The sequence below is a fragment of the Narcine bancroftii genome, chromosome 2 (genome assembly GCF_036971445.1).
Source record: "Narcine bancroftii isolate sNarBan1 chromosome 2, sNarBan1.hap1, whole genome shotgun sequence".
Classification (NCBI taxonomy): domain Eukaryota; kingdom Metazoa; phylum Chordata; class Chondrichthyes; order Torpediniformes; family Narcinidae; genus Narcine; species Narcine bancroftii.
In genome coordinates this window covers 197,679,513-197,695,896 of record NC_091470.1, presented here as the reverse complement: position 1 = coordinate 197,695,896, position 16,384 = coordinate 197,679,513, and the positions used below count along the sequence as shown (strand labels likewise).

Genomic DNA, 16,384 nt, shown 5'->3' with positions numbered 1-16,384 from the left:
ATGGGGTGGTATGAAAAGCTTGCATTTAAAATTATTTACAACTCAGTAGAAGCCATTCGCGGCCATTTTAATCCATGCTGCCCGATTAACCATTTTGGAGGGTGGGAAGAACCGGAGCACCCGGAGGAAACCCATGGAGACACGGGGAGAATGTACAAGCTCCTTACAGACAGTGCCGGATTCAAACTCACATTGCTGGCACTGTAATAGCTTTGTGCTACTGCTTCACTGACTGTGCCGCCCTAATGGAAGCTAATTAAGTTGATGAGGGAGAAATAAAAGGTACACTGATGAGGCAAAATTATTTAATGGGAGGGGCTGGTATGCTGCATAAATGCCAGCAATCCGTTGGACAAAACGGCCTGAATTTTTGCAATACCTTCTATACAATGGTGACAATGTCCAGGTAAAACTGGAGCAACTCAATACTGGAGGAACTCAGCAGGTAAGGCAGCATTCTTGGACAGCAACACATAGTCAGGACGAAAACCCTTCAAGATGATGCTGCCCGGAGGAGTCACGTGATGGAGTAGTGGCCGGACGGTGAACTCCAGCCCTCTCCAGAAAAGTCGGAAAAAACAAAGGAAAACACAAAGGCACAAAAATAAAAATTAAAGAAAAGTGAGTATAAAGGTGGAAAGAAGATGGCGACGAAAAAAGAAAAATCGAAATCAACGGTAAGAAGAGAGGAAGAGAAGACAACGGAAGAAGGAGGAGAAGGCCTTACCTGTTCGAAGAGGCCCGCGGTGGAGAGAGAAACCCGCTCCCTCAGGTCGGTAGAAAGTGGACTACAAAAATGGCTCGCTGAGCCGAGTAAAAGTGTGCAACCGCGCATGCGCGATGCGCATGCAAAAAAACATACCGCCGGGAGGGGTGACCAGCTGGGGAGTCGATCTCCACAGCCGGCAATGACAGCTGCAGAACACCTGCAGCAAGAAGAGACCACAGAAGACAATGGAAACAAGAAAGAAGAGAAAAAAAGGGCAACAAAGAAACAACAGATGGCCAACCCAGAGGAAGAAGAAGAGGAAGAGTACAGTGAAATAGAAGAAGAAGGGAAAGGCAAGATAAAGGATATACTTTCTCTTATTAAAGAATACATGGAGTCATTTAAAGAATGGCAAGCGCAAGAATTTAATGATTTAAGAAGAAGAATAAACAATACAGAAGAGAAAATGAATAAAATAGATATGACCTTAACAGAAATGGGAAAGAGAATGGACAAGATGGAAGAGCGGGAAGCAGCAGTAGAAATGGAGGTAGAGGACTTAAAAAAGAAATTAGAGGAATCTAATAAAAAAGTTATAGAGACACAAGAACTGTTAGCTCAGAAAATAGATATAATGGAAAATTATAACAGAAGAAATAACATAAAGATAGTGGGCCTTAAGGAAGATGAAGAAGGCAAGAATATGAGAGAGTTTATAAAAGATTGGATCCCCAGGATCCTAGGATGTCCAGAACTACAGCAAGAAATGGAAATAGAAAGGGCACATAGAGCATTGGCCTTTAAACCACAACCGCAACAAAAGCCAAGATCTATTTTAGTAAAATTCCTCAGATATACTACAAGAGAAAAGGTACTGGAGAAGACAATGGAAAAAGTAAGAGAGGGCAACAAGCCACTGGAGTACAAAGGGCAAAAAAATCTTCATTTATCCAGATATAAGTTTTGAACTCCTGAAGAAGAGAAAGGAGTTCAATACAGCAAAGGCGATTTTATGGAAGAAAGGGTATAAATTTATACTAAGGCATCCAGCGGTATTGAAAATATTTATTCCAGGACAACAAAACAGACTATTCTCGGATCCAGAGGAAGCACGAAAATTTTCAGAACAATTACAAAATAGACTGAGGGATGAAGACGTGTAACGAGAGTACAAAAGACAGAGAACTAAAAAGACACATAAGTTTTGAACTCCTGAAGAAGAGAAAGGAGTTCAATACATCGAAAACGATCTTATGGAAAAAAAAAACTATTCTCGGATCCAGAGGAAGCAAGGAAATTTGCAGAACAACTACAAAACAACCTGCCCGTATCGGGGCCGCTGCCGTCTACCCTTCGCCCGGACCGGGGCCGGGGCCGCTGCTGCTCTCCCTGTGCCCGGACTGGGGCCGCCGTCTCCCCCTTGCTCCTGCCCGTATCGGGGCCGCCGCCGTTTACCCTTCGCCCAGACCGGGGCCGGGGCCGCTGCTGCTCTCCCTGTGCCCGGACTGGGGCCGCCGTCTCCCCCTTGCTCCTGCCCGGATCGGGGCCGCCGCCGTCTACCCTTCGCCCGGACCGGGGCCGGGGCCGCTGCTGCTCTCCCTGTGCCTGGACTGGGGCCGCCGCCTCCCACTCCCTGTCCGGACCGGGGCCTCCGCCTGCCTCACTCGACCGAGGCCGGGGCCGCCGTCTCCCCCTTGCTCCTGCCCGTATCGGGGCCGCCGCCGTCTACCCTTCGCCCGGACCGGGGCCGGGGCCGCTGCTGCTCTCCCTGTGCCCGGACTGGGGCCGCCGTCTCCCCCTTGCTCCTGCCCGTATCGGGGCCGCCGCCGTTTACCCTTCGCCCGGACCGGGGCCGGGGCCGCTGCTGCTCTCCCTGTGCCCGGACTGGGGCCGCCGTCTCCCCCTTGCTCCTGCCCGGATCGGGGCCGCCGCCGTCTACCCTTCGCCCGGACCGGGGCCGGGGCCGCTGCTGCTCTCCCTGTGCCCGGACTGGGGCCGCCGTCTCCCCCTTGCTCCTGCCCGTATCGGGGCCGCCGCCGTTTACCCTTCGCCCGGACCGGGGCCGGGGCCGCTGCTGCTCTCCCTGTGCCCGGACTGGGGCCGCCGTCTCCCCCTTGCTCCTGCCCGTATCGGGGCCACCGCCGTTTACCCTTCGCCCGGACTGGGGCCGGGGCCGCTGCTGCTCTCCCTGTGCCCGGACTGGGGCCGCAGTCTCCCCCTTGCTCCTGCCCGGATCGGGGCCGCCGCCGTCTACCCTTCGCCCGGACCGGGGCCGGGGCCGCTGCTACTCTCCCTGTGCCCGGACTGGGGCCGCCGTCTCCCCCTTGCTCCTGCCCGGATCGGGGCCGCCGCCGTCTACCCTTCGCCCGGACCGGGGCCGGGGCCGCTGCTGCTCGTATACAGAGCCGTTGTCATACCCACACTCCTGTTCGGCTCCGAATCATGGGTCCTCTACCGGCACCACCTACGGCTCCTAGAACGCTTCCACCAGCGTTGTCTCCGCTCCATCCTCAACATCCATTGGAGCGCTCACACCCCTAACGTCGAGGTACTCGAGATGGCAGAGGTCGACAGCATCGAGTCCACGCTGCTGAAGATCCAGCTGCGCTGGATGGGTCACGTCTCCAGAATGAAGGACCATCGCCTTCCCAAGATCGTATTATATGGCGAGCTCTCCACTGGCCACCGTGACAGAGGTGCACCAAAGAAAAGGTACAAGGACTGCCTAAAGAAATCTCTTGGTGCCTGCCACATTGACCACCGCCAGTGGGCTGATAACGCCTCAAACCGTGCACCTTGGCGCCTCACAGTTTGGCGGGCAGCAGCCTCCTTTGAAGAAGACCGCAGAGCCCACCTCACTGACAAAAGGCAAAGGAGGAAAAACCCAACACCCAACCCCAACCAACCAATTTTCCCTTGCAACCGCTGCAATCGTGTCTGCCTGTCCCGCATCGGACTGGTCAGCCACAAACGAGCCTGCAGCTGACGTGGACTTTTTTTTACCCCCTCCATAAATCTTCGTCCGCGAAGCCAAGCCAAAGAAAAGAAGACAAAACAACCAGAGAGATGAAGATATGTAATAAGAGTAAAAATGACCACGATTTATATGTATGTGGGTAAAGAGGTATATGTGTGTATATGTACAATGTGCATACATGAATGTATCCGTATTTAGAGGAAAATATAGATAGTATAGACAAGAATTAATAAGGGAAGGAAATGGAATAGAGGGAATAAGGAGGGAACTAAAAGAGTGACCTTTGTTACATATGAAAAGTGAAATCTTTTCTGGGGGGGGGCTGGGTGGGGAGGAGTTGCGGTCACTGCAAAATCAGCTGACGCTTGCGAGTGAATTCGCAAATCCAAATGGAGAGGGGAGATGTGGTTGTCCGACAAGGGATAAAGGACAACTCAGGAGGGGAAGGGGAGATTGGGGCTAAAGAAGTTTTAAATAGGAGAATAAGGAAAATGTTTGATGTTTTAGGAATGTTGTCTTATAAAGGGTTTAAAACAAGAAAACAGAAATGGATAAGAAGGAAAGGTAATGATGGAGAAACGGAAAGGGAAGATAAACAAAGTATAAAATGGCTACGTTGAACTATATGACTTTAAATATTAATGGAATACATAACCAAATTAAAAGGAAGAAACTGCGAAATTTACTGAAAAAAGAAAAAATTGATATAGCATTTGTGCAAGAAACACATTTAACTGAATTGGAGCACAAGAAATTGAAGAGAGATTGGGTAGGACACGTAACAGCAGCATCGTATAATTCAAAAGCAAGAGGAGTAGCTATATTAATTAGTAAAAATGTGCCATTTAAAATAGAAGAGGAAATAATAGATCCAGCAGGGAGATATGTAATGATAAAATGTCAGATATATTCGGAGTTTTGGAATCTACTCAATGTATATTCACCTAACGAAGAAGATCAAAAGTTTATGCAAGATATCTTTTTGAAGGTAGCAGATATTGTTAGGTAAAAACATCATGAGCTGGGAATGTAGAAGGAGTCACCCAGTGCTGGGCCGTAACAAGATGCAGTTGTGACCTTGTACTCTCAAGATAAGAGTGGGGATGACAAATTGATGTGCAGGAAACTAGCAGAGAAGGATAGCAACAGTTTATTCATTGGACAATGTCATGGTATGATAATTTACTAAGTACGTATCCTAAGGTATATAAAAAACACCACTTGCTAATAACGGCAGAATGCGCCTTCTCCAACTAACACTGTTAGTTGCAAGTGTTACAATCCGGTAATAAAGAACAAAGAACCTTGATTTCGACTCAGTCTGGTGTCTGACTCACTCATTCATGAACAAAGCAGACCTAACAATACGCAAGGGAACATATTAATAGGAGGGTATTTTAACCTGAATTTGGATTCAAATATGGACAAAACTGGGAAAAAAATTAGCAGAAAGAACAAAGTAACCAAATTTATAATTAAATCGATGGAAGAAATGCAACTTTTGGATATATGGAGGAAACAACACCCAAAGGAAAAGGAATATTCATATTACTCGGCTAGACATAAAACATATTCAAGAATAGACCTATTTTTGTTATCAGCTCGTATGCAAGATAGAGTCAGAAAAACAGAATATAAAGCTAGAATACTATCGGACCATTCACCCTTAATATTGACAGTAAAGTTAGAGGACATCCCTCCAAGAATGTATAGATGGAGATTAAACCCCATGTTACTTAAAAGGCAGGATTTTAGAGAATTTATTGAAAAACAAATAAAAATGTATTTTGAAATAAATACGGAATCAGTGGAAGATAAGTTTATACTATGGGATGCAATGAAAGCATTAATTAGAGGGCAAATAATAAGTTATGTAACCAAGATGAAGAAAGACTATAATCAGGAAACAGAGCAGTTGGAAAGGGAAATAGTAAATATAGAAAAATAATTAGTAATGAAGGAAGATACAACTAAAAGAGAATTGGCGGATAAAAAAATAAAATATGAAACACTACAAACATATAAGGTGGAGAAGAATATAATGAAGACAAAACAGAAATATTATGAACTAGGTGAAAAAACGCACAAAATCCTAGCATGGCAGCTTAAGACAGAACAAGCTAAGAAAATGGTATTGGCATCAAGGAAAAAAGACAAACAAATTACATATAATCCAAAAGAAATTAAGGAAAACTTTAGAGAATTCTATGAACAATTATACCGAACTGAAAACGAAGGGAAAGAAGGGAAAATAGATGAATTTCTGACTAAAATTGAACTACCAAAACTACAAATAGAGGAACAAAATAAATTAACAGAGCCATTTGGAATAGTAGAAATACAAGAGATAATAAAAAAATTACCAAATAATAAGACACCAGGAGAGGATGGATTCCCAATAGAATTCTACAAAACATTTAAAGACTTATTAATTCCGCCCCTCTTGGAAGTAATCAACCAGATTGATAAAACACAAAGCTTACCAGATTCATGTAAAACAGCAATAATTACAGTATTACTAAAGCAAGGGAAAGATCCACTCTCACCAGCGTCATATAGACCAATATCTTTTCTTAACACAGATTATAAGATAATAGCTAAACTATTTGCAAACAGATTAGCAGAGTATGTACCGAAAATGGTAAATTTTGACCAAACTGGATTTATCAAAAAAAGACGCACAATAGACAATATTTGTAAATTTATTAACTTAATTCATGCAGTAGAAGGAAATAAAGCACCTACAGTAGCAGTTGCTTTAGACGCAGAGAAGGCCTTTGACAGAGTAGAATGGAATTATTTGTTCAAAGTATTGCAAAAATTCAGTTTACCGGAGAAGTATGTTAATTGGATTAAAGCATTATATAAGGGACCGTTAGCGAAAGTGACAGTAAATGGACATGTATCAAAGCAATTTAACTTAAGCAGGTCAACACGGCAGGGATGCCCACTATCACCTTTATTGTTTGCGTTAGCTATAGAACCACTAGCAGAATTGATAAGAACAGATAATAATATAAAAGGAATAAAAATAAAAGACAAGGAATATAAAATCAGTTTATTTGCGGATGATGTTATAGTGTACTTAACAGAACCAGAACTATCAATAAAAGAATTATATAAGAAATTGAAGGAATATGGAGAAGTGTCGGGTTACAAGATAAACGTAAATAAAAGTGAAGCAATGCCTATGAATAATGCGGATTTCTCAAAATTTAAGAAGGAATCACCATTTAGATGGCAAATGCAAGCAATAAGATACCTAGGTGTACAAATAAACAAAAATCTCGGCCAACTATATAAACTCAATTATTATCCACTAATGAAAAAATTACAGGACGATTTAGAGCATTGGAAAGATTTACCACTAACACTAATAGGAAGGATAAACTGTATTAAAATGAACATTTTTCCAAGGATATTATACTTATTTCAGGCATTGCCAATACAACTGACAGAGAAATTCTTCAAGGAGTTAAAGAAAATAATCAGGAAATTTTTATGGAGAGGGGGGAAACCAAGGATAGCACTCGATAAATTAACTGAATGGTATAAACAAGGAGGCTTACAACTGCCAAACTTTAAAAATTATTATAGAGCCGCACAATTAAGATACCTATCAGATTTTTATCAAACAAGGGAAAAGCCAGATTGGACGAGATTAGAATTAGATAAAATAGGGGAAAAGATACCTGAACACATATTATATAAATGGGATGAAAAATTGGTACAACATAGAAGTTCTCCAGTATTACATCATCTCCTCAATATTTGGAAAAAGATTCATGTAGAAAGAAATAAAACAAATTATCAATTACCAAAACTAATACTGACGCAAAACAAGTTACTCCCTTTCACAATAGATAACCTTTCCTTTAGAGAATGGGAAAAAAAAGGGATTAAAAGAATAGAAAATTGTTTTTCAGGAAATAGATTCTTATCCTTTGAACAAATGAGAGATAAGTACAATATAACTCGAGATACAGCACTGGCATATTACCAATTGAGATCCTACTTGAAGGATAAATTAGGAAGCAGTTTGAGTTTGCCAGAGGGAAGTAACCTTGAATATGTGATTACAGATACAATGTTAATCAAAAGATTTATAACAAATATGTATATTAAACTGCAAGAAAAGGAGAATGAGGAAACAAATGGTAAAACTAAACAAAAATGGGAACAAGATTTAAATATAAAGATAAAAAAGGAAACATGGGAGAAGTTATGCTCCGGAACGATGAGAAATACAATAAATACGAGGTTACGTATGATACAATATAACTGGATACACAGACTATACATTACACCTCAAAAGTTAAATAAATGGGACCCAACAGTATCTGATAGATGTTTTCGATGTAAAAAAGAAATGGGAACAACAATTCATGCAATCTGGACATGTGAGAAATTAAAAAATTTTTGGGAAGATCTCAATCAGATATTAAATAAAATAACAGAAAACAATATACCAAAGAATCCAGAGATCTTCCTCCTAAGTAACATAAAAAACAAAGAATTTGGAATTGATTTGGAGGATGCACAAAAAAGATTTGTTAAGATAGCTCTAGCCGTAGCAAAAAAATGTATTATGTCAACCTGGAAATTGGAAGATAATTTGAAAATACAACAATGGTATATAGAAATGAATAAATGTATTCCATTAGAAAAAATAACATATAGTTTAAGAAATAATATTGAAATATTCGAACAAATATGGGAGCCTTACATTAAATACAATAGCGAAAACCTACCGGGGACAATCATTACCTAAGTTAACGGAAGGAAAAGGAAATGAAAAGAATGGACTCAGTAGAATTTCTGGTGTATTTTTATTGAATGACAACATTGTCTGACTGGTTTAATGTATCCTAGATTGTATACCTTAAATGGACGGGAGGGGGGAGGTAGGGAGGGTGGGATGGGAGGAGGGAGTGGGTGGGAGAAAATGGCACTGTATATGTGTGAAAAGGAAAAAGTGTGTACCATGGTTAATGTGATTTATGGTGTGAAAAATTAAAAATTAAAAAAAAAGATGATGCTGCCCAACTTCCTAAGTTCCTCCTTGTGGGTTGGTAAAACAGGTCTCGCTTAAGAGGTGAAGACGTTTCGGGCCTGAGCTCTTCCTTGAAGTTCATTAACATCGACTTCTCTGGTTTCCATTCACTCCCCCCCCCCCCCCCCACGTCTTTCTCTATGTCTCCTTTCATCCATCTCATGCTGCTGCATGAAACTTATCAAGTTTCCAGAATGCAGTCTGTGTAAAAAGATGTGAATGGAAACGAGGAACTCGTGCCCAACCCCCCCCCCACCCACCCCCTCCCCACCGAGTAAATTTCCTGGAACACCTGCAGTCTAAAGTTAGCTACAGGCATTCCGGAAACAACAGGCTAACGACGAGTACATATTTGCAAGTCCTGCCTCTAATTACCGCACGTCCAGTATGCAGTCTAAACCCATGCAAGAAAACGGAGATTTCTCGTTCGTGCATGAACAGCCACTCTGGAAGATAGGAAGACATTTTTGAATGGGAAAAAAAATACGTAAATTCTATGTAAAAAAACATCTCTCTTCCCATTTCCCACTGTCTCCTTTCAAAGAGCCAATATCAATTCTCACCCTTCTTCCCTCCTGAACTCTTATCACATCCAATTAGCGCCTTTTGCCCATTGATCTGTGCTCCTCCCCTTGCCCATTCTTCCCTTCTCCCCAGCCTTTTAATTCCGGCACCTGCCTGCATTATCTTCAGGAAGGGCTCAGGCCCAAAACATCAACATTATATCTGTACCTCCGATGGAGGCTGCAAGACTGGCTGAGTTCCTCCAGCATTTCTGTGTTTTTACTACATTCACAGCGCCTGCAGACCTTCTGGTTTCACTGCTCCAATTCAACACCTGCAGGGCTAAACAGGTGAAGGGGAAATCCAGCAATTCCGGTCATTCAAATGTCGAGCAAATTGCGACATCAGTAGGTTAACTGTTTCTCCCAATCGAGCTTGGTGCATCACACGCCACGAGGTAAGCCTTACCTGCCTAATCTGGTCAATCCGAATGTTGAGGTTTCGGAATGGTGACAGTGGGAAAGACTGGAAGAGGGAAGGAGGATTGGAAACAACAAAAACAAAACAAAGCCTGTTATTCAACTGTTATTGCGTTATTAATTGGAAGTTGACCTAAATAATTATGTAACATGCAAAACTGTGGAGTCACTGTTGTGCTGGCAGCTAGAAAATACAGTTAAAATCCAGAACGCTCAGGGGACTGGATCGGTGCAAATTTTCTGGATTCCCCGGCAGTATTTTTAAAATTCAGATTTAAGGAGGAATAAAGAAGAGATGAATGGGTAAATTTTGATTGTTTATTCATTAGCAAATAAGGCACGCTTCATTTATCAAAATGGGCCATTTTAAAGCAAAATTGAGGTCAACAAAAATGTACACAAAATTTTTTCACTTAAAAAAAGTGTAATACTGAGATTATGTTAAAAATGAACATTGTAAAAGAAAAATAGTCTTCAAAGAATTTCTTTGTGGATAAGATTATCTGTATACAGCATGGTTGCTTGTTGCCACTGTGCACTGTGGCACTTATGGACACACACAAAAGCCTGCTAAATTTTAAAAGTTTCAGTCCGGATTCTTGGGTGGTTCAGATGGCTGGCATCCAGATTTTTGGACTTTTACTATAAATTCAGACTTAATTAAAACAGCCAAACCAGGCAAATATGGCTTGCAAGTGAACCTGCATCTTGTGCTCAGCCATTACCTGGCCTCCCAGCGCCAATGGCTAATTGTGGCTTCTCCTGATGAGGTAGGATTAGGGTGGGATGATTTCCTGTTTTTACTAAAATGTTTTAAAAGAATTCCTAGCAAACAGTAGCATGTCGTCCAAATCCTCTAACTCTAAACCCTTTACTGATTTGGCTCTGATCATGTGTTAAGATTCTTTTATTGTCATGTAATAAAACCAGATTTCCAGATTCCAGATTTATTGTCAGAGTACATACAAGGCATCACATACAACCCTGACATTCTTTTTCCAGCAGGCGCGGCAGAATTGGTCATGCAAAAACAAATGTATATGAACAACACACGTGAACAGATAACTAATGTAAACCAACTGCCTGTGCAATTCAGAGAGAGAGAAAAAAATCAATAAAGTGCAAAAGTAAGAGTCCTTAAATAAGTCTTTGATTGAGTTTATTGTTGAGGAGTCTGATGGTGGAGGAGCTGAACCTGGCGGTGCAAGTCTTGAGGCACTTATGCCTCTTTCCTGATGGTTGCAGCGAGAACAGAACTGGGTGGTGTGGGTGTTCAATGATTGCTGCTGCTCTCCCAATGATTGCACCATTCCCTGTAGACGTTCTGGTTTTGCCTGTGATGTTCTGGGCTGTGTCCACTACCTTTTGGAGGGCTTTACACTCAGGGGTATTGATGTCCCCCATACCAGATCCTGATGCAGCTGGTCAGCTCATCACACATCTGTAGAAATTTGGCACAGTTTCTGATGTAATACCAAACCTCTGTAAACTTGTGAGGCAATGACGTGCTTCCTTCATGATGCCATTAGTGTGTTGGGGCCAGGAAAGATCCTCCAAGATAGTAACTCCCAAGAACTTATCTCCACTTCTGATCCACCAATGATAACCCGATTGTACACCTCGAATAAAAAAGGTGAAATGTGGCACACAAGTTCATTTAGTCTATTGTAAGACAGACAAAGAGACACCATTAGCAGAAATTGCCCAGCGCTCCTTGCAGTCAGAGAAGGAAAAGGAAAAGCAAAAGAGTTCCCCCAGAGTCGAGTTTCCATGGATTGACCTCCTGTGCTCTCACAGCACACAGCCTTCAGTTCAAACCATCCGCAACCCGACAAGATCAGGAAGCCTCCAACACCCTCGGCACCCCCTCCCATCTCAGTTCTGATACCCTGGTACCTCTCGAGCCAGTCTCCAGCAGTCCGCAGCCTGGGGGCGAGTCCCTTGACCTCAGCTGCTAGCAGCTTGCGTGGGCTCCTTGCCTCAAGTCTGTGCTCTTCAGCCTCAGAGCCCCTTGCAGATCCGCCCGCCATCCCATGTGTCATCTTCTCTACCTCTCAAACGGGGGGGGGTCTCCTTGGTTTTTGGTGCCCTGCGCTAATCCTCCGCTTCCCCAGAGTCTGCAACCTCTCGAGGCCGAACACAGCCGCCGCCATCTTTGGCCAAGATCTCACAATCGCAGGATTTTAAAATAAATCACCGTCGGTTCCTTTAACAGGCCATTTAAAGCCTGTACGGAGCCAATGGCAGTCGGATCTCGCAGGGGAGCAGTGTCAAATGCTTAACGAGGAGCTGTTAAATAAGGGAACTGCATTCTGCATACAACATGGAAGGGATTACTTTAGTGCATTTGCCACTTCACTGAGCAGTATCATGCAATTCATCAGTTTAAGCCACTAGAAGGAATACTCTATGAGTGTAAAACCATTGTCTTGTTTGTTGAAAGGTTCTGGCTGTTTAAATTACCAGATCATTAAAAAACTCATGATCACACTGTAATTGTAGCTCACCTTAGGATTTGGGATTTGGGTTTTGTCCAGCTAAAGGCCTGAAGCAATAAGGCAAGCAGCTATGGCGGACTTAATACAGATATTTCTGATTCAGTACGTCACCAAAGACTTGCAAATTTCTACAGATGTACCGTGGAGAGCATTCTGACTGGTTGTACCACTGTCTGGTATGGAGGTACCAATGTTCAGAACAGGAAGAGACTAGAGAGAGTTGTGAAATTGGCCAGCGCCATCACAGGCATCAGTCTTCACTCCATCCATCGAGGACATCTACATGAGGCGGCGCCTTGAGAAAGCAGACCCCAGGAGCCTGAAGACAAGCACCCAGAGGCACAAGCAGGTCCAGGAGCCTGAAGATGAGCACCCAGAGGCACAAGGATAGCGCCTTCCCCTCCGCCATCAGATTCCCAAACGGACAACGACCCCCAGACTCCGCCTCTCTTTCTCTTCTCTTGCAACAATTAATTTTTTTTTAATGTAACTTGGAGGCATGGGCGGCACGGTTGGCGTAGTGGTTAGTGCAGCTGTTGACGCTACGCCTTTACAGCACCGGTGATCAGGACCAGGGTTCCAATCCAGCACTGTCCTAGGAGATTGTACATTCTCCCCATGTCTGTGTGGGTTTTCCTGGCAGCTCCAGTTTCCTCCCAATCCTTCAAAACGTACCAAGGGTGTAGATTAATTGGGTGAAAATTGGTCGGCACAGGCTCGTGGGCCAAAATGGCCTGTTACCGTGCTGCATGTAATAAAAATTTAATAAATTTAACAATATTTGCACCTATATTGCAACCACAAAAAAAAATTGAGGCAATCTAAATTAAATGGCAGTGAAGCATTAATTTGCAGCAGGAGACCTTTTTACTGTTGGTGAGCAAGTTTTTAATGCATTTTGTACGTCACAGGTGGACACTGAGGCAAAAATCATACTTTTGCAGCACTGTTCTAGTGAAGTGCCCCAAAGAGCTGTACAATATGGAAATGTCCACAAATTATTTCATCAACAGATCAAGCAGGCCTTCAGGATTCAAACTTTTTTGTTAACATTTTCTGGCAATACTGAAGCAATGGGTCAGATTTCCCAACTGGATTCTGTAAATCACAAGACATAGGAGCAGAAGGAGGCCCATCAAGTCTGCTCCACCATTCTAATCATTCTCCTACTCAGCCCCACTCCCCGGCCTTCTCCCCGTAACCCTTGATGCCCTAACTAATTAAATATCTGTCAATCTGTCTGAAATACACCCAACAACCTCGTTTCAACAGGTTCCACAGACTCACGATCCTCTGACTAAAGAAATCCTTCTGTATCTGTTTTAAATTGACGCCCTTTTATCCTGAAGGTGTATGCTTTATCCTAGAATCCCCCACCATGGGAAACATCCTTGCCACATCGACTCTATCCAGGCCTTTCAGCATTCAAAGTGTCTCTATGAGGACCCCACCCCTTATCCCTCTGGACTCCAACAAGTACAGTCCAAGAGCCGACAATCGTTCCTTATATGCTAATCCTGAAGTTGTGCCACCTTGACCTGGACTCTCCCACCTTTCTACATCGACTCTGTCCACGCCTTTCAACATTCAAAATGTTTCAATGAGATCCCTCCTCATTCTCCTAAATTCCAACAAATATAGGCCAAGAGCTGTCAAACACTCCTTTTCATTCCTAGAATCATCCTTGTGAACCTCCTCTGACCCCACTCTAACGTCAGCACTTCCTTTCTTAAATGAGCAGCCTAAAACTGCTCACAATACTCCAAGTGAGGTCTCACCAGTGCCTTATAAAGCCCTGGGCCAATAACATCTTCTACAGATAACCCTCCAAGCCGCAGATAAACCTTACTTGCAATAAGTCATCGTTTACCTCATCATCAATGGCTCTCAATTTAGAAAATCCCTATCTAACAGTTTTGTAAGAGTACTTTCAAAAGTAGAAATGCTGCAGTTCAAGGCACTGTTTTTCCTTACACTGGAGTTAGGTAGAATCAATGATCCCACGCAAGCGCAATCTTGGGTAGGGTAGATGCAGCAAAATTGTTTCCCGTGGTAGGGGAATCAAGGACAAGGGGGCACAACTTCGGGATTGAAGGGCGTCCATTGAAAACAGAGGCACAGAGGAATTTCTTCAGTCAGAGAGGGGGTGAATCTGTGGAATTTGCTACCAAAGGCAGCTGTAGGTGGCCAGGTCAATTAAGGCAGAGATTGATAGCTATCTTAATATTCAGGGCATCAAAGCTAATGGGGAGCAGGCATGGGGGTGGGGTTGAGTGGAAGAATGGATCAGCTCATGATGGAATGGCAGAGTGGACATGATTGGCTGAATTGCCAACTTCCTACCACCATATCTTATGGTCTTAAGCTTTGGCTAAGCTTTCAGTCACCTTCCCTAACCTCTACTCCTTCCAATTTGTAGCCAATATGGACAAGCGCGCACGCTCTCTCTCTTCTCTCTCTCTCTCTCACACACAGAGTATTTTTGCACAATCCTTGTGTTACATAAATAGAGCCATTGTTGTTACAAAATACAAGTGAAAACAGCAAAACCGTTTCTTCCCCAAAGCTTCTCAGAAGCATTGATTGCACTGACACATCCCCTCACATTTTAAGCAGCAAAATATCTAACAGCTTCTGTGGCGAGAGGCAATGTCCAGCCCTAATGAGGATGATGACTGGAATTGAGGAACTGAGTTACAGGGAATGGCTAAACAAGTTAGGACTTTATTCCCTGGAGTGTAGAAGAAAGAGGAGAGATTTGATAGAGGTATACAAAATTATGATGGGTATAATGGCAGTTAGGTAGGGAGTTAAAAAGAAGGACCGCAAAGGGGGTAATCTCTGGATTACTCCCTGTGCCACGTGACAGTGTGAATAGAAATAGAATGAGGTGGAGGATTAACACGTGACTGAAGGGGTGGAGTAAGGGGCAGGGTTTTAAGTTTCTGGATAACTGGGGCCTTTTTTGGGGGAGATGTGACCTGTACAGTAAGGACGGGTTACACTTAAATCCCAGGGGGACCAGAATCCTGGCAGAGGTATTTGCTAGGGCTACTCAGGATCCTTTAAACTAGAATGGTTGGGGGGAGGGAACAAAATAGTACAGAGCAGTAAGGAGAAGGTTAGAATGCAAACAAAGAAAGTTTGTAGTAAGTATTTGAATATGGATGGGCAGGTGATAGAGAAGGGAAATGCTCTGGAAGAAGATGAAGGGCAATTGGCAGGAAAAGTAAATAATGTTGTTCTTAAAGATGAGGGAAAACAGGGATTAAAAATTGGGAAATCTCTGAAATTCATATATTTTAATGCCAGGAGTATTGTAAAAAAGGTGGATGAGCTGAAGGTGTGGATTGATACTTGGAAGTATGATGTGGTAGCGATTAGTGAGACATGGTGGCAGGAGGGATGTGATTGGCAACTGAATATCCCTGGGTTTCGTTGTTTTAGGTGTGATAGAGTCGGAGGGGCAAGAGGAGGTGGGGTTGCATTGCTTGTCAGGGAAAATATTACAGCGTTGCCTAGGAAGGATAGATTAGAGGGCACATCCACGGAGGCTATTTGGGTGGAACTGAGGAGTAGGAAAGGAGAGGTTACACTTGTAGGGGTGTATTATAGACCACCCGGAGGGGACCGAGACCTAGAGGAGCAAATCTGTAGGGAGATAGTAGATATTTGTGATAAGCACAGGGTTGTAATTATGGGAGATTTTAATTTTCCACATATAGATTGGGAAACACATTCTGTGAAAGGAATGGATGGGTTAGAGTTTGTGAAATGTGTGCAAGATAGTTTTTTACAACAATATGTAGAGGTGCCGACCAGAGAAGGAGCAGTGTTAGATCTACTGTTGGCAAATGGGATGGGTCAAGTGACGGAGGTTAGTGTTGGCGAGCACTTCGGGTCCAGTGATCATAATGCCATCAGCTTCAATGTCATTATGGAAAGAGAGAAATCAGGGCCAAGGATTGAGGTTTTTGATTGGGGAAAAGCTAGATTTGAGGAGATGCGAAAGGACTTGCAGGGTGTGCATTGGGACAATTTGTTTTATGGGCAGGATGTAGTAGAGAGATGGAAGTCTTTTAAAGATCAGATTTTGAGAGTGCAAAAGCTTTATGTTCCTGTTAGGTTAAAAGGAGGGGCAAAAGGTTTGAGAGAGCCGTGGTT

The 16,384-nt window shown here is 43.2% G+C and overlaps 1 protein-coding gene across 5 annotated transcripts in view; it reads right to left on the bottom strand.

Moving 5' to 3' along the window:
- LOC138754937 (P2R1A-PPP2R2A-interacting phosphatase regulator 1-like) overlaps window positions 1-16,384 on the bottom strand; it is a 63,738-nt gene that overhangs the window by 35,523 nt on the left and 11,831 nt on the right. For 4 of the 5 annotated variants that reach the window (XM_069919975.1, XM_069919973.1, XM_069919972.1 and 1 more), the window contains exon 3: window positions 9,712-9,768. The exons of the other annotated variant lie outside the window; for it this stretch is intronic. In XM_069919975.1, the coding sequence (XP_069776076.1) occupies window positions 9,712-9,768 (57 nt within the window). The remainder of the gene's footprint in view (window positions 1-9,711; window positions 9,769-16,384) is intronic. 5 annotated transcript variants of the gene reach the window in all.